We start from the raw sequence: 26,217 nt of genomic DNA, 5'->3' as shown, positions 1-26,217 counted from the left end.
ATTCAAGATATAAATGAGTTTAATTTTGAGATAACAATTTGTCAACTAGTTTTTGTAGAGCACTGATCCTCTCCCAGATCCTCTCCCATGTTTATCCACATTTTATTTGAAAGGAGTTCAAAACGTCAACACAAGATGGCGTACTAAAAGAAAGTTCTCAAATTGTAAGTAATCAACATTAGATGTCTCACAGAAAGGACATCCTATTCAAGGAAAGAAACTGATTCATTTTTCCTTAATAAAATATGCAGTTATACTGTAATTAGCATTCTCCCGCCTTGAGCCGACTGCCAGCCAATACCGTGCTCCCAACAAATTCTGCTATAACTATATCATTTGCACAGAAAACTCCAGCATCAATTCAAAATGAAATGTAGTCATTGAATAGCTATCGCTGGATAAGTGAAATTGTGTGTTTTATTAAACATACTTTAATACAAAGTATGTATGCCTAAATATCACCCAAAATGTACATTATTTACTAATTCGAGTTTACAATAAATCTATTAGTTTCAATTTATAAAATATTATCTATTCTTAATGTTATACTATTATATTGCCTTCAAACAATTAGTCCCTATAACGTAAACTGCAAAACCATGGCAAGTCCCTCCTGCCATTACACGTAACATACATAATATATCTGCAATATAATATTCATTATGCACCATTTAAAAACATGGGGAACTTTATATGTCCCTAAGTTAAGATTCATTTTAGAAATTTTTAAGCTAAGATGAATACATTTTTAATTTTATTTGAATCAAAGCAATTTAAATGTGAGCAGTAAAAACATGTTTCCAAAAAATGGCTTTAAGCCCTAAAGAATATTTTAGAACCTAACTGCACTTTAGAAACTTTGTGTTTTCAATGAATTTAAATTACTTCCTACTGAAAATAGAAATGACATAACTCAAGAGAATCTAGCTATGTATTTATATATAGCACAGTGTAGGTGAGTGGTTTTCAAACCTTTTTTTGCCATGGTCTTTTTTTTCAAACAAAATATTTCATGTAAGCCCAATATATAAAACAGATAAAAGTGGATACTGTTCCAGTTGGAGCATATGTGCACAGTTCAGTTCTCCTAGCTATAAAACAGGGATAAAATCAGATCTAGTTCACCAGGTTGATAAAAGGACTAAGTGAGAAAGAGAACCAAGTGAGATATGTTTTATAAAATCTCCTTGAGGTATAGAGAGCTGTTTAAATATTAACAGTATTAGGTAACCTGGATAAGCTGTCTCTTCTACTTGTTTCAACCCAATGTATATACAAAAATTAGTGTTTAATAAGAATTTTCATTGAGGCATATCATGAAGTGGTATTTTTTTTCATACCCGTGGTTTATCAAAACTCTTAATTTGTTGCTACACTATTTCTTGCTAAAAAAGAAATGAACAATGTAAATACAACTTCATAATTTAAAAACAAGTGTTGAAAACATATGAGAATAATTAAGAGTATCTAGTGGAAACACAAAACCTACATGACTTTAATTCTCTGTGTTTCCAGTTTTATAGTCAGTACTTTGGGTGCTTTTCATGGTTTGGAAGAGAGACACATTTGGGGTAGGGAAAGATTTACTGTCCATTAAGAAAGACAGGAATCCCACAGAGGTCAAGACAGATCCACAATAAGATAGGATCAGGCCTGGTTAGGCCCCAATATACATGGTGATCCCTATTGTCCTATAAAACTAAAGTTGTTTGAACATTAAAACCAATTTCTGCTCAATTTGGATGTAAAAATAATTATATTTTTGAACTGAAAGTTTTTTGGCATAATTAGTTTAGCCTGTATTTCAGAACTTGAAATGTTAACTTCTATGAAATGCATTGAGGGGGAGCAGGGAGAAAATAGGCTATGCTTTTTCATCCATTTTTTAACATCAGACCTAAATACAAGAAGACCTACCTGTTTTCCTCAAGGTAAAATGGGACATATCCAGGTTGACCCACACACTCAGTTTCCCAAAAAATGGTCATGGGAGTGCCTTATACTATGACCAAATTATAGCTGGGTATTGTTAATTTTCACTCTGAAAATAAGAACCTTAGTTACAAACATTTGTCTATGGTCCACAGCAAGGTTTCTCTGACCTTGCTTTAGTAGGAAAGAGCATTATTCTCAAGAGGTGACAGTAGAATCTCAGGCCTGATAATCCAGAGCAAGTAATGTGGGACATTTTCACACAGCAGGAGAAGAAAATGAAATCATAATTCCCACATCACATATTGATGCGAGAAACAGGAAAGTCTGTTAACCAGGGACACAGAGAATGAGCCTCCAGTATCACTGACAAAGTTCCAACTTTGTAGGGATACTAAGCCACACAACCACATGAGTGGTTTTATCCAACAGGATTCAGCAGCTCATGTACAGGGTTCAAAGAAGAAGACAAACACCTGCATTGATCCAAGAATTGGGTGTTTAAGGTGACTCTAACAAAAAGACAAGGGCACTAGGAATTTATAGGCTGATGAAAGCAGTGGTGATTTTGGCAGTAAATCCTTGTTTTCTTGTTTTGCGAACACACTTGAAGACCAAAATCAACATTTTAAAGCATCTCCAAAACAGTCTAGTGCATTAACATTCTAGCTGATTCCAAAACAGAGAACCAGTGGTTTGGTTTTCTTATCACAATGCAGACTGTACTGCCGAACTGAAATTCTGGGACTCTGAACAACCCTCCTGATAATGTGAGTTTTATGCAGATCCACAGTATTACATGTCAGGACTCACACCTGAGAGTGATATTTATAACCTTTATAAACAAAAGACAAAATCAGAGCATTGTGGTATTTCTAAATAAGTAGTTTAGTTCTTCATGTTGCGAAAGTGTGACATGCTTACCTAGACCTCTGAGTAAAGTGGCAGAACAGGAAAGCAGTGAGTAAAATTTTAGGACTTTTGGGAAATAGGGGTAAAAGGGGACTTATGTCATTTAAAAAACAATCAGGCTTGAAGAAAAGAGACAAAACATAAGAAACAATTTGAATTTTGACAGAGAAAGATCTAACAAATGTAATAAACATTAGGCAGAGAAATCTATAGAAATAGAGTTTTATCTAACCTATTTAATCATCCTATGGGGCTATGACTTATCCTCTTTATAGCTCGAGAATTTATTGCAGTTTTTAATGTGTTATATGGACTGAATATTATATTTGTAATAATTGTTATACCTTATTGAAATTATATACTATGTACATTATTGAAATTATAGTAAAACATATTGTGATGTAAATATAAGAGAGAGAGAGAAAAAATGAATATATACCTGATTTAGGTGAAATATCTGTTTAACAGAACCAGGAGGTAGTTTTGTTTACTTTTCTTCCTTTGAATATGAGATGATTCTCTATTTTCATTTCCTGATCTGATTTCATAGGTCACTTATCTTACTATTTAAGAAACCAAAGTAAGTTTTCTGATTTCCTTAGATATCAGTCTGAACTGAAGCAACATAAAACCACCTGATAACTAGATATATTTATTTAGAAAACATTTTCTCTCTTGTTTACAAAAGCATTTCCATTTCTAGAAAGAGACAGCAAACTTCACAGGTGCAGAAAGATAAAGTAAAACAGAACTTGAAGCAAGGTAAAGAGAATACTAACATCAACTATGATATTTCTATCACCTATTATAGGAATGAACTGCCAGTAATTAAACCGTAAAGAGCAAACTCCCAACAACATGTGTGGTAAATTTCCAGGACATAAAAGTAGTCAATTCAAGCACATGAGTCAAGAGTAACATCATGATTAAGAACCGTGGCCTTGGTGCCATTCTGCCAGGGTTTGAATCCTGTCCCTATTACCTACTAGCGGTGTGACATAAAAAAAATTACTGTTTTCCTCATCTATAGAGCAGGGACAGTATTAATACCTGTCTAATAGGGTTATTATGAGGATTAAATAAGATAATCCATATAAGGCACTTCAAAAACATGATTACATAAAAAGCACTCAAAAAGCTTATGCCATTAATAACATTACTATTATCTATGGCAAGGAAAATGTCATTGCCATGGATCAAGAAATAAATCAAGATCCACAGATGCACAATGACAAAGTAACAATAGGCCTCCTTAATGGGATAAATTGACATGGTTAAAGGATCCTCTCTCCTCTCATCATAACTATACCTTTCCCTGTATTGACTAAAAAATAACAATCTTGCACAAATATTTAGTAAATTCTGATTTAGTTAAGTTGGGTTTCAGAATAATAATATATCTCTTTGAGAGGAATAACTGACTGTCAAAAAACAGCATATGTGTGGCAAGAAAAATCTCTTTTATATGTTTCCCATAAACAAATAAAATGAAACAAATATATCATAAAGCCTGACAGTGGTTATGGCCATAAATGGATATTACATATGTTTTTTAAAGTATAAGTCTTGAAATACAAAAAAGTTCTAATAAAATTACCTGTTTCTAGGCTTTGCAATTCATCTTTTCAAACATATATTTCTAAGGACAGGACAAATCTCTCTTAAAAAGTGCAACAGATTCTAGTATGGTGCGTTATACTCATAAAGCCTTCAATAAATGTTTATGATGCAGTTTTGAAGTCAGACAAAATCAGGTTCAAAGTTCAGCTTCCACTCATACAGCTGGGTGATGCTAAATAAATTACCTAACTTCTTTGAATCTTAACCCCCTTATTTGCACCATGGGCACAAAAATACCTAAACCACAGAGTTTTGTGAAAATCAAACAAGGAAGCAGTATGCAAAATGTCTACACAGGGTGCCTGGCACACAGTGCTCAAGTCATCTGCAAACAGATTGCTTCAGTTTTTCCTGTCCAATACGGATACATTCTATTATTCTTCTCTTCTTAATTGCCTGGCTAGAACCTCCAGTACAATGTTGATTAGAAGTGGCAACAGCATCAAAAAGAATAAACTACATAAAGATAAATTTATCCAAGGATGTGCAAGACTTGAACACTGAAACTAAAAAACAGTGTAAAAAGAAATTTTAAAAGATCTAGATAAATGGAAGGATACTCTGCATTCGTGGATTGGAAGGATTAATATTAAGATGGCAATACCTCCCAAACTGACCTACAGACCCAAAGCAAACCCTATCAAAATTCCACCTGCCTTTTTGGCAGATAAGCTGACCCTAGAATTCATATGGAAATGCAAGGGATCCAAACAGTGAAAGCAATATTATAAAAAAAAAGTTGGAGGACTCACACTTCTTGATTTCAAACTCACTACAAAGCTACAGTTAATCAAGACAGTATAGTACAGGTATAAGGACTGACATACGAATCAGTGGAGTCAAATCAAGAGTTGACCAGTGAATCAAAACATCTATGGTCAAATCATTTTCAACAAGAGAGAGACAAGATTATTTAATTGGGGAAGAAGAGTCTTTTCAACAAATGGTGCTTAGACAACTAGATATCTACATGCAAGAGAATGAATTTGGACAACAACCTCACACCATAAGCAAAAATTAACTCAAAAAGGATCAATGTCTTAAATGTAAGATATAAACTATAAACTCTTAGAAGGAAACATAGGTGCAAATCTTTGTGACCTTGGATTAGGCAATGGTTCAACTGAAATTTGAATTCCATTAGAATTAAAAACTTGTGTGTCACAGGACACTATCAAGAAAAAGAAAATAGGAGAAAATATTTGCAAATCATATCTCTAACAATGATCTAGTATTCAGAATATATAAAGAACTCTTACAACTCACTAAAGACAAATAACCCAAATAAAAAATGGGCAAAGGATTTAAACAGACATTTCTCCAAAGAAGATATACAAATAGCCAATAAGCACATGAAGAGATGCTCAAATCATTAGTCATTAGGGAAGGGCAAATCAAAATCACAATGAGATACCACTTCATGAATGCTAGGATGGCTATAACTGGGGAAAAAAAGAGGCAAATAACAAGCGCTGGTGAAGATGTGGACAAACTGGAACCATCATACACTGCTGGTAGGAATATACAGTGGTACAGCCACTGTCAAAAATAGTTCGGTAGTTCCTGAAACAGTTAAGTAGCGTTAACATATGTCCCAGCAATTCCATTAACTGAAGAATGGATGAACAAAAGCCACATATCCATATAATGTAGTCTTATTCCACCATAAAAAGGAATAAAGTTCTGAGACATGCTACACAGATGAACCTCGAAAACATTTTACTAAGTGAAAGAAGCCAAAAACAAATGGCCACATAATGTATAACTTATATGTAATGTCCCTTTATATGAAATGTCTAAAACAGGCAAATTCATAGAGACAGAAAATATATTAGTGGTTGCCAGGAGATGAGGTGAGGGGAAAATTGGGAGTGATTACTAACATGCATAGGGTTTCCTTTTTGGGGTAATAGAAATGTTCTGGAATTAGTAGTAACAGTTGCACAACATTGTGAATGTAATAAAAACCACTGAATTATACACATTCAAATAGTGAATTGTATATTTATACAAATTTTATCTCAATTAAAAAATTGCAAAAAAAACTTTTGAATTGGATAATTCTCCCCAAAAATACCACTTACACTTTGATTCTTATTTCCGTACTCCCTTAATAATGTCACAAATGTGTCAGTAAGCTGGCATTTTTTTGAAATCTTTACTCTAATTCTCCAGATTCTACTATATACCTCTTCCAACTGGAACAAGGACTACCCTCTACTCTCTGTATTAACTATCTTTAAATTGTGCTGTTTTGAAAAAACAGTGTTTACAAGTTTACATATATATATATATACACATATCGATATGGATGGATATAGAGATAGATAGATGAATAGACACTGAAGTGATAAATAAGCACAGGTGAGAAATAAGAAACATTTTGCTAATATGAAACAGCTTGATTTTTCACAGACTCCTTCAGAAATAGTGACTCATTTGTCAAAATTATATGACTTTGTGTATTTCGTAATTGGCTCAATAGAGAGTATTTACTGTAAATGCAGTTATTTACTTATTTATTTTTATATCTTAACCCTCTTCATTTATATTCTAAACTGACATTCCACCAATGAGAACTTACCCTAAGCATGGGGCCATTTTGAAACACATGTGGCTCGTCACAAACCACACAGTATTCATTCAACACAGGGATCCGCTGTTCAGCAAACTCAATTGTCTGAATAAGACAATAAAGAGAAAGAATTAAGTCAAGTTCATGCAGGATTTGAAAACCCACTAAAGGCTAAACTATTTCTACAACGGATGGAGGCTTGGCTCATACCTGCACTAGGAAGCCACGGTCTCGTATTGGAATACATTTGGCACCATTTGGCTATAAAAAGCAAAGTAGAAGAAAATAATTTTTTCATTAGGAAAATATGTAAATTATAGCCTTTTACTTTTGCAACAGTGAATACAGATGTGATCTAAGATCACCTGTAATGTGAATTAAATCACTGATTATGACATCGAGATTTTAGAATTTCTTATAATGCCCTTTCCTCCATTACTACTGCAATCTTTGTTTAAACTAAATGAGCAGCATTCTTAATTTCTGATCTTCTAATAAAAATGAGTGGCATCTTTAAACGATCACAAAAACTCATTGCCTCTATTACTCATCACTGATTGCTCCCACTTCCTCATTTAGATGATTTCAATCTCATTTTACAATCAGATAGAATTATTTCTCCAAGGACGTACTAGACAGCTGCTTGCTGTAAGGGGTACAATACTAAACTACTGTATTAGGCTTAACCATACAGGAGGACATTAAGACATTTTCTTTTACAGAATATCCGAAACTTTCTTAGGTGAAACTAACCATGGGAAACTTTCTACTATGTAACTCTGACATAATTACTTTTCTATATGTCTTTAATACTTAGTTTTGAGAAGAAATGGGCTTTGGGGATATCCACCTAAAATTACCAACATACTCATATACATTTTCTTTTTTTTTTTTTTTTTTCATTTTCTTAACACAAATACAATTTCATGGTATAATTTACAATGTAATTTTAGAAATAAATCTATATAAGAACACCACAACTTTCTGAAAATGTATCCTCTTATTTTTTTTCAGTTTCATCTATTGCTTGGTATATCTGTATTAATAGTTAAAGAGTTAAATATGTTCCTCCCTAACACACACACACACAAATTTACTAAAAGCAAACAAAACTTTTGGTCAATTATTTTATGTAATTAATATACATAAGATAGGTCTGTTTCTTTATCTGAAACTGGCTATAATGTTGATTACTCTAGAGGTAAACTTTGTGCAAGACTGACTCCCAATAAATACCACCCAAAGTACTTAAGCTTTAATACAGTCACCTCCCAGGCCCATCTCCCCACGCAAAACAGCTTCAGGATAAAGTGACTTCAGTTTCATAAAGTAGACACTGAGAGCAGCTTTAAGTGAGGCTCTGGGATACAGCTGTAACTGTCACTTCTCTCCACAAGTTCACGGGTAAAGTTGTCCTCTTATATACAACAGGAAGGACACCACTCTTAATTATTAGAAATAAATAAATAAATAAAATAAAACATCAACAATTTTTATTCTAAAAAAAAATTATTAGACAAACTCTGAGCTCCACTACTCTTGTGAGAAAACTAGAGATTAGATAAACCTACTTAATAAAACATTAAAAATGCTATGCTTGCTTAAAAGGACAGGCTTTGTGAATCCAATGGACTTCCTTCCACTTTTAGTAGCATTCATTCCCGTGACAGGACTCTGGACTAGACCTCAAATTGACGGCCACATTTATTTCTTCAGAATCAAAACGAACATTCCAGTACCAGTTGCAAACGTCTGGTATGCAAAATAACATCCAAAAGAAGAAAATTGTAAATTTTAAAAAACAAAAACAAAATTGTGCTTCTTTCCTTTACCAGATCTTACAAAACAAACAAACTAATGAAACCCTCTACTGCCCCTTAGCTGACATTTAAGAACTCAAGATGAAAATATGTACGCACAGCAGGCTGGGAAGATGAAGATGATGATGGTGTTAAGATACCAATGAGCCCTGAGGTAAGAGAGAGCCTCCGGCCCTCTGCGTTGGGTTCCTTGAAAAGCTCCGTTTTGGATGACTTGGGGGCGCTGGAGTAAGACTTGCTGAGCAACTTGTGATTCTTGAGTCCATATAATTCTTCCATTCTGAGGTTACTGGAATAAGACCTGCTTAACAGTTTGTGAGGCTTCAGGCTGGCGTTGTGCTCACAGCGCGGGTCTCCAGAACAAGAGCGAGTCAAGAGTTTGTGCGACTTGAGAGCGAGGCAGTCCTCCTGCTTGACGGCTGCAGGGCAGGGACGGTTCAAGAGTTTGTGCGACTTAATGCTCGTCACCGCCTGCTCAGCCCGGGGGTCGCTGGACAGCGAGCGACCGAAGGTCCTGTGTGGTTTCGGGGCGCACACGTCCTCCGTCTTGACTGTGCTGGAGCAAGTCCTCCGCAGCAGCTTATGCGTCTTGGAGATCCCGTCTTGCTCCGATTTCAGTTTGGATTTGCTTTTTCCACAACCAGGGGGGGGATAACTTGGCGACCTTCAAAATGCAACAATGAACAGGGCAAATCGTGAGCGCAACAGACCATGCAGAAACACTTGTCGGGCTCAATCAACTCAACTCTGCTGCAAATACCATGTCTTTTTAATTCAGCTTATCCAGCCAAAATTGAAACCAAATATGTATGGAAAGATCACAGGGACTGAATGCTATGTTTCCTGGAAAGCAAAGAAGGTTTGTCCAGTTTGTTTGTGTTTTTTTTCCCCCTCCTACCTATCCCAGAGCCCTATAAACGACTAATTTTGGTAGGGAAAACTCTATGTGATTAGAAACCAAAAAATGTAATTTTAGTAAATTTATCCCATGTAAAGGAAACACAAACTCAAAACACAGAAATGAGTATCTGTGTTTTTTGATGGAATGGATGTAACTTGGTCTGTTCTTTAAAGTCATAAAGAAAATAAACAGATGCCAACACTGTAGCAGGAATGCTTTGAATTAAATAACCATGGAATATCACAGGTGCAGCGTTTAGTAAGATGATGGAAAGACGTCTGGTTACCCACCTGCGCAAGGTAGAAAATAGATGCAGGGGAGACTTCACTTTCTTCTCTGACAGCTTCTTATTGTGCAGGCAACTGGATTTTTCTTTGCTCTGTTTCCACTGCTGTGTAACAAATGTCTGCATGATTCTGTCAAACCAGAGGTAAGTTTGTTATCACAGTTCCAAGGTAATTTAATATCAGATTTCTGTATGGATTATGTAGAGAATGCATTTATCAAAGGAAAATAAATGCATGGTAATTAGGCGGAGTTTAATTTTGAACCATACAAGATGTCTTCTTGTGTAGGAAAGCATCCTATAGAAAATTTCTATGATTTTACTGTTACAATTAATAATTAATTAATTACTGTGACATAATTAAAAATACAAACGATTAAGAAGTTGATAAAAGAATAAGGATATAAAGAGATTTATAAGGACGGCCTTTAGGATCAATACCTTTAGCTGAGGTGGCAAAAGAAAAGTCTGAATTATTTTGTTGGTGCCAGCAACACAGGTTTTAAAAAATGTTTTGTTAGTAATTATGATTTATTAAGATACAAGTAAAGTTCTTTTCCTTCTCCTTAATTTGCTTAGTATTTTTCTTCATGAAAAAGAAAACAAAATGAAACTACAAAATCGTAAACAAAAATAAGCCATGCAAAATTGACTCTATGGAGAATTAGGAGGTCAGCAAGTTTTACATTCAGCACAGCCGCCATTCACTTTAAAATGTGCTGGTTTTTTAAAAGATGGTGAGCCTCTAAGAAGTTTTAGTTCCTTTCCTAAGGCAGGAATTTGGTAACTTCTGATCTCAATATTTTCTAAGTCAAGACCATGGCATCACTGTTTTGTGATAAAGAATTCTAGAACGTCAACTGTGGATTTAAGACACAGCCTTGTTTTCTGAGAAGGGTCTCAGGCTGTGACAGCTTCTCTGAATCCCATCCCTCCAGTGACAATGGAGGAGAGTCCCCTAAGGCTGATATTTAAGCAGAGGCAAAATTTTACAATTAAACATTGTACGCAATAAATTAAACATTTTGATTTTCTTTCCCATGTCAATTCAGCAGGTCCTGCTTTCCTGCTCTTCTCAGTTGTTTCTAACATAGACTGCTTTTGGACCGGGAAGATGGTACCAATATCTACTATTTACAATACAGCAGGGTGTGAAAGAGGAACTTTATATACAGATTTTTTTCTCCTTCCACACATTTCACAAATAAGGTAAGGAAATGAAATCTCTCCAAGTTAGCCTGGATAGTAAGCAGCAGAGCTGTAACACCTATGTTATGAAAAAAATCATAGGGGGAAAAAAAAAAAGATGTGCTAAGATGAGGTGGTGGCCAACTTGAATGGCTTAACATAGAAGGCAGGCTCCATGCTTAGTTCCAAGACCTGTAAGATACTGGCTTGAAAAACAAAATCCAATTGAAAAAACAAAGCCAATTGCACTGGAAAAGGATACCTAATCCAGTACAGGAAACTGAGAAAATTTCCCGTGATTTTTTTCCCTCACCCAATTTTCTCCCTCATTTAAAAAATTATTTTTAATGTAATGACTTTATTTTTTTAGAGCATTTTTAGGTGCACAGCAAAATTGAGAGGAAGGTACTGAGATTTCGCATATGCCCCCTGCCCATAGCTTCCCTATTACCAACATCTCCTGACAGAGCCGTGCATTTGCTACAACTGATGAATCTATATTGAGCCCTTAAAAAGAAAACACTGCATAATATCATGTGCTAAATATATGTTGCAAATTGAATTTAGTTTCAAAGATGTGGAATTCTAAACATTAAGGGTTTATTTTCTAATTTTTATATGCCCACCTCCTCAGGTGGAAGGCAGGATGTTAGAGGGAGGAGAGTGAATCCAGGGGGGCAGATGGAAGGAATCTGGCTCAGTTCTAAAGTGAGCTCTGCCAACTAAATTATTGATGCAGCTCTTAGCATCAGGATGACTTCCGCTCCTGAGGCATTTACTTCAAAAAGCTTTGTTGAATAAAAATGGGGCGGGGAGTGGTGAGCAAAATGAGAACTCAGTTCTCTTCAATAGAAATTTGTTTTTTATTCATTGGAAAACTTACTTTTTCAGCTGATGTCCCAGTCCAAATCTCTCTTTTGTGGAAATCTGAAAGACATCAACAGTGGGCACTGCAAAGGAAAAAGAATCAGCCTAAATGTTGAGTTGAAACTCAACCATCAGCCAGGAAAAAGTCTGAAAAGTAATATATATATTACTATGTATATGTAATATATATGTATATACATACATACACGTTTTAAAATAGTCTACACACAAACCTACACATGGCTATTTATGCTTTATAGAGAGATTTTGGAGATCATTCTAGGTTAGTATATATTATATATACTAATGTATAATATATGCATATGTAAATGCACAATATATATGATAATGAAGAATGATCTCCAAAAATATATGTTAAGTGTAAATAGCAATGTGTAGGATAGTTTACACACTATTCCTTAGGTGGAAGAGAGACACGTTTGTATACACATAGACCTTTTTTTAAGAATAAAACAATGGAGGATGACAGTAGGCATCGGATACTCACTTTGCACTGCACACCCTCTTGTGGGCTTCATATTTGTATCAGATACATATATTTCTTTTTTTTTTTTTTTTTTTTTAAATGCCCTAATAATTTATTTGATTCAAAAGAAAAATCATTTAAACACCAAATAACTTCAACAGCAGCAAAAGCAATATCTTTTACAACAGAAGTGTTGTTCAGGACTAGACCATTTGACTTGGGAGAAACAACTTGGGTAATGTGACAGAGAATCTTGACAGAATTTGTCCCAGTCAGAGTTTCATTTTAATAACTGTTTTAAGTTAAATATCTACCAAATCAAGTGTAGTTGATTCCAGTAGTGCTCCTTTACTGTGTATATATATAGTATAAATAAAGGTATTTAAATATATACATATATATTTAATTTAGCTGTGTTAAATGGCAGTATATGTATCTATCAAGCTTTTCTTAGAGTTTCGCTTGGTATTTTCACTTCTCCAGTGTTGTGCACTTTGGAAATCGAGAGCAAAGAAGTAAAAAATGAGGAAGTAGGAACTAATTGGGCACCTTCTTTGAAAGGATGAATGAAGTCTTTGAATAGAGGCTAAACCCCAGTGAAATAAATGAAAATAAGCAAAAAGTACAAAACTCTATATGAACACATTATTTTTAAATTCCTTTGTTTTGGTGATTATGAGGAAAAGATACGAGTTTAATACATATTCCAGTCCTTCAGATTGTATCATCCCAGTGCAACCACTTCCGTCTTCCTCCTCTGTCTCTTTAAATATCTGTCCATTAGAAAAAGTAAGCACCTCCCTGTAAAAACTGTGACTCATTAGGTAAATGAAATAAAGAGAAGCAGAAGTGTAAGTTGGATGCAGAATGAGCAAAGCAGTGAATTGCTAAACAAAGAAAAACAGAAATGTTCTCTAGTGCTGAATATCAGATCAACTCAGCCTCCAGGAATACTGACCCTTAAGCAACTCTTAGTAGAAACTCAGAAAGACAGTGTGGTCATCCAGAACACTCAGATGACTTCTAGAGTTGTTGGCCTGTTAGGTGGCCTAATACCAGTCTTGGTTATATTCTAGGAGGTCTGATCTTGTAGATGAAACAAAGGACCAGGAATCTCTGGGCAGTGACAACCCTTACCAAAGATTGTATCGGATTGACCAAGAAGTTCATTAGGGTTTTTCCGTTAACGTCTTACGGAAAATCCGGAGCGAACTTACTGGCCAGCCCACTAACAATTGTCATTTGCTTCAGAACAGAACCCACCTACAGCCTGGTAATACAAAGGGAATATTAAAAAAGAATATCAGAGAATCAGCTAAATTATCTACAGCTGCACTGTCCAGTACAGTAGCCACTAGCTACTGGTGAATTTGAATGTATCAGATACATATATTTCTATAAGTTAATAACTATGCTGCTTATGAAATTGATAACCTCCAAAAGAGTCACTCACCATTCATTATTCACTGGTTTAAAGGGTATTTATTGTTTTCTCACTGTGCCAGCCACTATAGACAGAGTAGCAAAAAACACGCACAAATATCCCTGCCCTCATGAGCCTTAGGAAAGAGAAGGAGACAGACAGAAAATAGATAAAATGTCACGTGGTGATAAAGGCTCTGGATAAAAATAAAGACGGAAAAGGGTGGGGGTGGGTGCTGAAGGTTATGTGGGCATAAACAGACTTCAACGTTAGATAATATGGCAGGAAGAAAAGGGTCCCAGCCAGAGGAAACACAGGGCAGTGCCCCTGAGGTAGAAATGTGCTTCAATATTCTAGGACCAGCAGGGAGAGCTGGAGAGAAGTGAACAAGGTATCCCGTTAGGAGATGAGATGAGAGAAGGACCACAAACAGTGTAGGTTCCATGTAAAGAGCAAGGATAGAAATAGGAAAATCAGTCTGGAACTCATTACAGTAATTAAGGGAAGAGTATAGTGGCTTGGATGAGCAGAGGTGGTGAACATTTTGGATTCACACTCTCTGGGAGAGCTGACAGATTTTGCTGATGGACTGAATTTAAAGTGTCAGAAAAAGAAAGGAGTCAGGGATGAATCAAAGGATTTTTGGCCTGAGCAACCAGAAGGATGAAACTTACCAATTCCTGGTACGTGAAAGACTGCAAGAGAATCAGGTTTGGAGCAGTGGGGAAGACTGGCAACTTGACTCTGGCTATTGTAAATTTGAGATGCTTATTTGTCACTCAAGTGGAAAAGTTAAGTAGGCAACTGGATAAAGAAATCTGGTGTTTATGCATTCGGATGAGAGGAATGTGCTAAAGACATAAATGTGGGGGGAATTCCCTGGCGGTCCAGTGGTTAGGACTCCGAGCTCTCACTGCCGAGGGTCTGGGTTCAACCCCAGGTCGGGAAACTAAGATCCCACCAGTCCCACGGCACAGCCAAAAAAAAAAAAAAAAAGACTTCTATGTGGAAGAGCAAAAATACATATGTACTTAAAGGTACGAGGCTGGATGAGAAACTATGAGTGAGTGTAGATGGCGGAGAGAAGTCTAAGGATTCAGCCTGAGCCATTCAGTATCTAGAGGCTCAGCAAACAAGGCTGAAGAGGAATGGCTGGGAGGACGGAAAATTCCAGAATGCTGTTAATCTGGACAAATATTCAAAAAAAGTTTCCAAGGAGGGGGTAAACAACTGTTATCAAATGCTGCTAAGTTAATTAAGATGAGGATTCAAAATTGGTCATGGGGTCATTAAGCAATATTCTAGTCACTGCTGACATTGACAAGAGCAGCGTTTGTGAAATGATGCATCCAAAACACATCTACAGCGTATTCAAGGAGAAAAAAAGAGGAAAGAAAATGAAGGAAGCTAGAGGGCAGACAGCAGAAGCAAGAACTACAATCCTGCAGCCTGTGGAATGAAAACGACATTCACAGAAAGATAGACCAAATGAAAAGGCAGAGGACTCGGTACCAGAAGAAGGAACAAGATAAAACCCCAGAAAAACAACTAAATATATATGCTGTCTACAAGAGACCCATTTCAGACCTAGGGACACATACAGACTGAAAGTGAGGGGATGGAAAAAGTTATTCCATGCAAATGGAAATCAAAAGAAAGCTGGAGTAGCAATACTCATAACAGATAAAATAGACTTCAAAATAAAGAATGTTACAGGAGACAAGGAAGGACACTACATAATAATCAAGGGATCAATCCAAGAAGAAGATACAACAATTATAAATATATCTGCACCCAACATAGGAGCACCTCAATGCATAAGGCAAATGCAAAAAGCTATAAAAGAGGAAATCGACAGTAACACAATAATAGTGGGGGACTTTAACACCTCACTTACACCAATGGACAGATCATCCAGAAAGAAAATTAAGAAGGAAACACAAGCTTTAAATGACACAATAGACCAGACAGATTTAATTGATATTTATAGGACATTCCATCCAAAACCAGCAGATTACACTTTCTTCTCAAGGGCACATGGAACATTCTCCAGGAGAGATCACATCTTGGGTCACAAATCAAGCCTTGGTAAACTTAAGAAAACTGAAATCATATCAAGCATCTTTTCCGACCACAACGCTATGAGATTAGAAATAAATTACAGGGAAAAAACCGCAAAAAACACAAACACATGAAGGCTAAACAATACGTTACTAACCAAAAGATCACTGAAGAAATCAAAGAGGAAATCAAAAAACCTAGAGAAAAATGACAACAAAACACGATGATCCAAAATCTATGGGATGCAGAAAAGCAGTTCTAAGAGGGAAGTTTATAGCAATACAAGCCTACCTCAAGACTCAAACAAACAATCTAACCTTGCCCCTAAAGGAACTAGAGAAAGAAGAACAAACAAAACCCAAAGTTAGTAGAAGGAAAGAAATCATAAAGATCAGAGCAGAAATAAATGAAATAGAAACAAAGAAAATAATAGCAAAGATCAATAAAACTAAAAGCTGGTTCTTTGAGAAGATGAACAAAACTGATAACCCATTAGCCAGACTCATCAAGAAAAAGAGGGAGAGGACTCAAATCAATAAAATTTGAAATGAAAAAGGAGAAGTTACAACAGACACCACAGAAATACAAAGCTCATAAAAGGCTATTACAAGCAACTCTATTCCAATAAAATGGACAACCTGCAAGAAACAGACAAATTCTTAGAAAGGTATAACCTTCCAAGACTGAACCAGGAAGAAATAGATAATATGAACAGACCAATCACAAGTAATGAAATTGAAACTGTGATTAAAAATCTTCCAACAAACAAAAGTCCAGGACCAGATGGCTTCACAGGTGAATTCTATAAACATTTAGAGAAGAGCTAACACCCATCCTTCTCTAACTCTTCCAAAAAATTGCAGAGGAAGGAACACTCCCAAACTCATTCTATGAGGCTACCATCACCCTGATACCAAAACCAGACAAAGATACTATAAAAAAAGAAAATTACAGACCAGTATCACTGATGAATATAGATGCAAAAATCCTCAACAAAATACTAGCAAACAGAATCCAACAACACATTAAAAGGATCATACACCATGATCAAGTGGGATTTATCCCAGGGATGCAAGGATTCTTCAATATACACAAATCAATCAATGTGATACACTATACTAACAAACTGAAGAATAAAAACCATATGATCATCTCAATAGATGCAGAAAAATCTTTTGACAAAATTCAACACCATTTATGATAAAAATTCTCCAGAAAGTGGGCATAGAGGGAACCTACCTCAACATAATAAAGGCCATATACGACAAATCCACAGCAAACATCATTCTCAATGGTGAAAACCTGAAAGCATTTCCTCTAAGATCAGGAACAAGACAAGGTTGCCCACTCTTGCCACTATTATTCAACATAGTTTTGGAAGTCCTAGCCATGGCAATTAGAGAAGAAAAAGAAATAAAAGGAATACAAATTGGAAAAGAAGACATAAAACTGTCCCTGTTTGCAGATGACATGCTACTATATATAGATAATCCTAAAGATGCTACCAGAAAACTGCTAGAGCTAATCAATGAATTTGGTAAAGTTGCAGGATACAAAATTGATGCACAGAAGTCTCTTGGATTCCTATACACTAACAATGAAAGCTCAGAAAGAGAAATTAAGGAAACAATCCCATTCACCACTGCAACAAAAAGAATAAAATACCTAGGAATAAACCTATCTAAGGAGGTAAAAGACCTCTACTCAGAAAACTATAAGACACTGATGAAAGAAATCAAAGATGACACAACCAGATGAAGAGGTATACCATGTTCTTGGATTGGAAGAATCAATATCGTGAAAATGACTAAAGTACCCAAAGCACTCTACAGATTCAGTGCAATCCCTATTAAATTACCAATGGCATTCTTTAAAGAACTAGAACAAAAATCTTAAAATTTGTATGGAACCACAAAGACCCCAAATAGCCAAAGCAATCTTGAGGGGAAAAAAAGGAGCTGGAGAAATCAGGCTCCCCGACTTCAGACTATACTACAAAGCTACAGTAATCAAGACAATATGGTACTGGCACAAAAACAGAAATACAGATCAATGGAACAGGATAGAAAGCCTAGAGTTAAACCCATGCACCTATGGTCAACTAATCTATGACAAAGGAGGCAAGGATATACAATGGAGATAAGACAGTCTCTTCAATAAGTGGTGCTGGGAAAACTGGACAGCTACATGTAAAAGAGTGAAATTAGAACACTCCCTAACACCATACACAAAAATAAACTCAAAATGGATTAGAGACCTAAATGTAAAAGCAGACACTATAAAACTCTTAGAGGAAAACATAAGAAGAACACTCTTTGACATAAATCACAGCATGATCTTTTTTGATCCACCTCCTAGAGTAATGGAAATAAAAACAAAAATAAACAAATGGGACCGAATGAAACTTCAAAGCTTTTGCACAGCAAAGGAAACCATAAACAAGACGAAAAGACAACCCTCAGAATGGGAGAAAATATTTGCAAACGAATCAACAGACAAAGGATTAATCTCCAAAATATATAAGGAACTCATGCAGCTCAATATTAAAAAAACAAACAACCCAATCCAAAAATGGGCAGAAGACCTAAATAGACATTTCTCCAAAGAAGACATACAGATGGCCAAGAAGCACATGAAAAGCTGCTCAACATCACTAATTATTAGAGAAATGCAAATCAAAACTACAATGAGGTATTACCTCACACCAGTTAGAATGGGCATCATCAGAAAATCTACAAACAACAAATGCTGGAGAGGGTGGGTGTGGAGAAAAGGGAACCCTCTTGCACTGTTGGTGGGAATGTAAATTGATACAACCACTATGGAGAATAGTATGGAGGTTCCTTAGAAAACTAAAAATAGAATTACCATATGACCCAGCAATCCCTCTACTGGGCATATACCCAGAGAAAAACATAATTCAAAAAGACACATGCACCCCAATGTTCACTGCAGCACTATTTACAGTAGCCAGGTCATGGAAGCAACCTAAATGCCCATCGACAGATGAACGGATAAAGAAGATGTGGTACATATATACAATGGAATATTACACAGCCATAAAAAGGAACGAATTTGGGTCATTTGTAGAGATGTGGATGGACCTAGAGACTGTCATACAGAGTGAAGTAAGTCAGAAAGAGAAAAACAATATCATATATTAATGCATATATGTGGAATCTAGAAAAATGGTACAGATGAACCGGTTTGCAAGGCAGAAATAGAGACACAGACGTAGGGAACAAAGGTATGGACACCAAGGGGGGGAAAGCAGGGGGGAGGTGGTGGTGGTGGGATGAATTGGGAGATTGGGATTGACATATATACACTAATATGTATAAAACGGATAACTAATAAGAACCTGCTGTAGAAAAAATAAATAGAATTTCAAAAAAAAACTGAAGTAAGCTAATAGAGACAAATCTAATGAAGATATTTAACAGTCATGGGAAGCAGAGTGTTAGGGACTAAGTTAAGAATGATTTGAGGTCTAAAGGTGTTTGTTTTAAAGATGAGAGGAATTTTTTTTTTTTCCTGAAGGAAATCTTTTAGAAGAAAGAGACATGAACAGTACAAGAAGGAGAGAGAGAATTGCTGAAGGGTATCTTAATTAGGTGAAAGGAGATGGAAGCTAGCATGCAAATGCAAGGATGATATTGCACAGGAGCATGGATAGCACCATTCATACTAACAGTTGGGATAACTGTTAGTTATTAATAAGACAGAGCAAAGACTGTCTTATTAATAGGACATTCTCAGACCACACATGCTCCACATAGTAAACCAGGCTGGTATCCCCAGTTGCCTCACCATCTTGGCCATTAGTCTGAGATACAAACACTCCACTGATCAAAGAAAATGAGTGTTATATCACCCATCAGTTTCTTTCCTGAAAACATTCTAATCCTTAACATAGAGAGTACATCACTCCAATCCCACGTGTCCCAAACCCAAGGCTATAGAAAAGTGAATAAAAAATCCTAACTTGAAAACTCAGGGGAATTATTTTTTAAAGAAAAAGATGACAAAACTAGAACACAGTGTGTTCTCTCTAAGATTTAAGAAGACACAGTCTCTTCTCAGGCAGATGGAAAAAGTAACTGGGAAGATGGAGGCAAAGAAACAAAAGGGACCTGGTTTAAAAAAATGCAGAAAAATCCAAAACACACTAGAACTGAAATCTTCACTGAAGAAAATTGTATAAGACACATAGAGAGAGAAAGAAGAGATATAATAGACACAACTGTTTATCCAGAATATATTAATTATCCTATAAATTAATAATACAAGGGCCAAAACTTATTCATACTATGAATGGCTAGAAAATAAATGTCACCAACATTGACTCAATTAGTAGTATAAAATCTGAATGACCCCAAATTTTGGAATACACTGAAAGAGCTAACAAGATGTTACTTCTAAAAATATTCCAAAATTCAAGTGACAAAATTCTTATTACTATTAAAATTAATGCAATTAATTATTGTAATTTATTATATTTAATGTATTCATATAAGATGTTAGTAATCAGTGAAATTGGATGTAGAGTGTATGAGGACTCTGCACTACCTCTGCAGTTTTCTGTAAACCTAAAAATGTTTTAGATTAATTTTTTTAAATGTTTGTAAAGGTAATAGATTTTTTTTTTAAGTACAGCAATTTATTAAACAGATACCTTTTATTTTTCTGATTTTTGTCCTGGAACAGGAAGAAATACCAAAAACATTTCAATGCTGAGGACTAAAACTCCAAATTGCAACGTACAAGATGGTTGGTGAGAAGTAAACAAAAGTAATTGTATGCCATCATATGAAAAGCAAGTCACATACAGAATAAAATTTGTTCCTGTACTATATCTACTAATTTAAATCATGATGCTAATAATTATCAAATTACTACTAAGTATTTTCTAAGGATATATTATATGCATAGGACTATATTCTAGTTCCTGATTGGGTTCACAAGAAATATAAAACCTAGGTCTACCATATATTCTTTTCTTCCTTCGAAGTGAGAGAGTGCCATGGACATATATACACTACCAAATGCAAAACAGATAGTGGGAAGCAGCCGCATAGCACAGGGAGATCAGCTTGGTGCTTTGTGACCACCTAGAGGGGTGGGATAGGGAGGGTGGGAGGGAGACACAAGGGGGAGGGGATATGGGGATATATGTATATGTATAGCTGATGCACTTTGTTATACAGCAGAAACTAACACAACACTGTAAAGCAATTATACTCCAATGAAGATGTTAAACAAACAAAAAAAAGAACACATGGTGCTATGGGGATGGATGGTGGTGATGGCTGCACAACAATGTGAAAGTATTTAATACCACTGAACTGTGCACTTAAAAATGGTACATTTTATATTATGTTTACCACAATTTAAAAAAGGAAGGTAATAGATTTTTGATAGCCAAAACAATCAGTTAGAAAATAAACTGGAATATAAAAGTGCCATTAAGCAAACAAGTAAGTAGTACACAAATATTCAGGAATAAATTTAGCTAAAATCAGTCATATAAGGCAAAAACAAAACCAAAAACCAAAAACACAGAACTGTACAACATTTAAAAGTAGAATCTACAAATAAATGCTCCTTTATAGGAAAAGTAATAAATATTATAGAAATGTCTATTCTTCCAAAATTAAAAGTTTACCTCAACCAAATTCCCCACAGCATTCAGTTTTGGGGGCAATAGAATGAGAAAGATATACTAGTAAAATATTTTCTGTTTTACAAAAGGTAAAAGTTCAATTTTTCCTTGTCTCATAATTTAGGTTGGCAATAAGTGAGGGTCGCTCAAGATACGTGAAAATTAGTCCCACACTGTGGTCATGTAAACATAGAGGTATCAATAATGAGATGATCTGCACAGGCAAACATTTTTAATAACATCAGCTATTTATCACTTTAAACTAAAAGCAGCCCTGTCCTTGAGATCATAAACTAGACTTATATACCAGCAATTCTGGAAAAAATATATAGTACCATAAGAATCATAACAACCTTGTCTTTTTAAAGTATATTTCCCCATGTACAATAAAAATAATCTTTATTTTTAACTTCAAATTGGATAAGGAGGTGTATTTCTTCAATTCTTATCAGAACTAACTCTAGAGTACAGTAAATGAGTAAATGTGGAATTCTCTTTTTGTTTTAAAGAAGTTTTAATATTTTTTTATTTTTTATTTTTTTGGCCGCGTACCATGTGGGATCTTAGTTCCCCGACCAGGGATCGAACCCGCACCCCCTGCACTGGAAGCGCGGAGTCTTAACCACTGGGCAGCCAGGGAAGTCCCTGGAATACTCTTTCTTTACTATCCTTTTTTTTTCCCCCACACTGTCTCTGTATTTCCTGTTTTCATTATAAAGAGCCTTTACTCTTCTTATCGGAAGAAATTATACACAAATCACACTAATTTCTGAAAGAAGCGCATTTCGACACTGCTTGAATTCTGAGGAAAACAGAACTCACATCTATAGGAACAAAATTATAATTCTTGGACGATTATTGATTTTGTGAACAAAATTCAAAATGATGCATAAATAAAATGAAAGCAATTGATAATAAAGAGGGGAAAATATGGTATCAGCAGAGATTGTAGTAAAATTAAAAATAGAAGGGGAACATTATATCAAAGCCTAAATTATGAAAAAAATTCACTCAATGGAGTAGAAGACAAATGAAAAAAACTTGGAAAATCAGAGGTGACAGATGAAAGACTAAGAGAAATGATAAACAGCATGGAGGATATGGGAATTAGATCCAATCTACATATATTGGGGCAAGCAGATAAAGAAGGTAAGCATACCAATCAAAAACAAATATATAAAGAGTAATATCAAGGAGAAAGAGAAAAAAATACCTCGATAAGTACACATAACAAAACATAAACAAAACCAAGATAGATTTCTTACAAATGAACAAAGTTAAACATTTCAGACACAGACTAGCAGAAGTTTTTAAAGCACTTTTGCCTTTTTGGGGGGAACTGTTATGAGCCCATAAATTTATAGTTGGTCAAGTTTGTCTCGTTCACAAAACAAAGAGTTCATTCTTAGGTATGAACAATGACGCATAACCCTCACGTTTCTTTGGTTAACAAACTATTAAATATGTAAATCAACTAACAAAGATGGAAAAATAACGAATTACAGATGAATTGCGATACTAAATAAATAGTATTGAGCAATAAAATGATCTAAACGTGAACTAAAAATATAATTGTTGAAATATTTATAAAACCATGCAAATGTGACAAATCTTTAAAGAGATACTGTGAATGGAAAATCTCTGCCTAAATTTCAAGATTACATAAACACATGAGTAACAGTGGTAAGATTACATAAAAGCATGCCACATAGTCATCTGGCACAGATGGAACTGGGGTGAGTAGAGATTAAATGACCCAATTTTCTTCCTAACCCCATTAATTAAAAAAAAGTCCAGACATGAGGGCTTCTTTTGCTTTTAACCACCATCAGAATAAAATAGAATAAGTACATTTCAAATCACTAAAGAAAGAAAAATATTAGCGATACAGCAGAATACGTGGGAAAACAGCAAGAACACATACACCTATAGGCTGGAATATTGTGCAGATATTACAAATCATTCCATTTTAGAATATTTAACGACTGGAGGACAGGCTCATGACATAACATTAAAGCACACAGATATCTATACAATTTGATGTCAACTTTATAAAAATAAACCACATGTGCACAGAAAACAGAAACAACACCAAGCGATTTACAGGTTTCTCAGGATAGAGGGATTATGAGGAATTATTTTTCTTCTTTATTACATTTCTGTATATTTGAAGTAATCAAAATAAAGATATGTAACATCTATTTGTCTTTGCCTAGCATTAAATCACATCAGTTACTATGTGTTATTGTATGTTGATTATTTAAGTAGAATACATTATCCAAAAATTTAAAAATGGTGACAACAGAGACATTTTCAAAATGAGAGACTTTCCTATATAGTTCATAAACTTGAAAGGGCAAATATTCTTCTTATGTGAAAACTAAGAGTAGATATAAGTTCCCTGATATGCCTAAAGAAAAATGTGCAGAGACCACGGTAATGTGTGCACAGCAGATTAAAAATGGCCACAATTTCGAGAGGTGCCGTCTATGTCCTGATCCCTTGATTCTGGGTGGGTTCATTGACAATTTTGATCAACAGAATACAATGAAAGAGCCGTTGAGTCTTTTAGCACACCCTGTCTCCTGGAACACTTGCTTTCAGATCCCTGCCACCATACTACAAGAAGCCCAAAGCACACGAAGAAGCCGTGTGTAAGGAGACACTCTAGTTAATAGCCCCAGCTGAGCCCTGCGTGGTCCCGAAATGACACCTGTATCAATTGCTAGCCATCTGAAGTCCAACCATCTTGAGCATCCAACCTAGTGGAGCCATTAATGACATAAACCCCACCCACCATCTGACTGCAAAGGCACGGGAGACCCCAAGCAGGAGCTGCCCAGTTGAGCCCCAAAGAATGGTGAGAGAGAAGTTGTTTTAAGCCACTTCGTTTTGAAGTGGTTTGTTCTGCAGCAGTAGATAACTGCAATAATATGAGTAGATGCAGTTGTGTGTGTGTGTGTGTGTGTGTGTGTGTGTGTGTGAGAGAGAGAGAGAAAGAGAGAGAGAGTGTGTTAGTAGGCAGAGAAAACATTTAAACCCAATAAGTCTTAGCAAGATTTATAATAGGGTCCTGTGTTATAAACAACTATTCCTTGAGATAAAGCAAAATCATCCCTTCAGGTATTGGAAATCAAAAATATTATTATGATCTCCATTTTCAAAAACAGAAATATGTTACACTTAGGCTAAATTCATCAGTAATTAAAGGTGAGATAAGTAAACATTAAAATTAAATCTCAGGTTCAGAGACACAAATAATTAAACTTAAGGGCAACCCTAAGTATACTTACTGAGAATCTATTATATGCAAAATTCTCTTTTAGGTTTTATTATGTTTGTTTCACAGCAACTTGTCAACTTCTGAAAACTATAAAACTAAATGTTATATGTTTCTGCTTCCAATAGTTATATTGGTCATAAAGCACCTCTGTTAGGATGCAAGGATATTTAAGTATCATTATGAAGATGGCTGCATTTATGCTCAGAATTACCAAATGAACAGTCATTTTACTTAATGCACAATGCACAACTAATGAACATTCAAAATAATAGAGAAATAAAACTAACCTGGGCCATTTAAATACTGTGTAAGTGAACAGTGTAGTCGGACAATTATAGGTTCTGTTCGAATCACTTCCCATGCCACAGCAATCTCCTCCTGTGCAAATATTTGAAAGATGAATTAGTCATCTTTTAGAGTCTTGATTTTTTTTCCAGATAAAATTTTTTAAACTTATTTTAAATCATTAAGGCCTATAAGTTATTTCAAAACATATTCGCTTGTGAAAAGAAAGCCAAAGTACTCTTAACTTTTGCCTTCTAAATCTGAAAATTAAAGTGAAAACTTAAGAAATAATGATATACTACAAGCCCATAGGTTTCAGAATATATTACAAGAACTGATGGAAAAAATATACATGTATATAAAATCTCTGCTTTTTTGACAACTCATAGCATTTCTTCATAAATCACTTTAACAAAGTCATTATGTTACTTATAGTATTATGTACAAGAGAAACTAAAATTAAATTTCTTCCAAGAATAAAAGTGTGTTTTTTAAATGTACCAATCATATTGCTTCAACTGATACTTACATCAAGAAAGCTAACATCAATATGCAGATCAATATCTACATCATCAATGGCTCCATATTCCCTGAAAGCAAAGATTAACATTATTTTTTTCATTTTCCTTAAAAGATAGGGTGTCCTAGCTTATTTTAAATTAAAATTTAATCATGAATTTTCATCTCTGATTTCCACAGATAGCTCAGAAATGACTGTGGACGTGAATTAACTAACTCAATTTAGTTGGATTGTGGTCTTATGTGACCTCTTTATACCATACAGATATCTTTCCATCTTCATGTTCAGGCAAATGCATACATAAATTCAAGAGTTATTTGGTTCATAGTTTCAAACATTCCCAGTTCTCTGTGACAAAGTAAACAATCTTCTTATGTGACCACTCACTTTTCACT

General features: G+C 35.1%; 1 protein-coding gene across 4 annotated transcripts in view; it reads right to left on the bottom strand.

Annotated features, from left to right (window-relative positions):
• PARP8 (poly(ADP-ribose) polymerase family member 8) overlaps positions 1–26,217 on the bottom strand; it is a 190,449-nt gene that overhangs the window by 40,311 nt on the left and 123,921 nt on the right. For all 4 annotated transcript variants that reach the window (XR_014241840.1, XM_082382244.1, XM_082382242.1 and 1 more), the window contains 7 exons: positions 25,832–25,892; positions 25,305–25,395; positions 12,118–12,184; positions 10,051–10,176; positions 8,959–9,523; positions 7,250–7,300; positions 7,049–7,144 (listed from right to left, as the gene is read on the bottom strand). Coding sequence is in view for 3 of the 4 variants with exons in the window: in XM_082382244.1 (XP_082238370.1) it covers positions 7,049–7,144; positions 7,250–7,300; positions 8,959–9,523; positions 10,051–10,176; positions 12,118–12,184; positions 25,305–25,395; positions 25,832–25,892 (1,057 nt within the window). In the remaining variant the exon portion in view is untranslated. The remainder of the gene's footprint in view (positions 1–7,048; positions 7,145–7,249; positions 7,301–8,958; positions 9,524–10,050; positions 10,177–12,117; positions 12,185–25,304; positions 25,396–25,831; positions 25,893–26,217) is intronic.

This window comes from Balaenoptera borealis (genome assembly GCF_965194805.1).
Source record: "Balaenoptera borealis genome assembly, chromosome: 2".
NCBI classification, from domain to species: Eukaryota; Metazoa; Chordata; class Mammalia; order Artiodactyla; family Balaenopteridae; genus Balaenoptera; species Balaenoptera borealis.
Note: the sequence above shows the minus strand (reverse complement) of the source record. Positions and strands in the feature narration are given on the sequence as shown.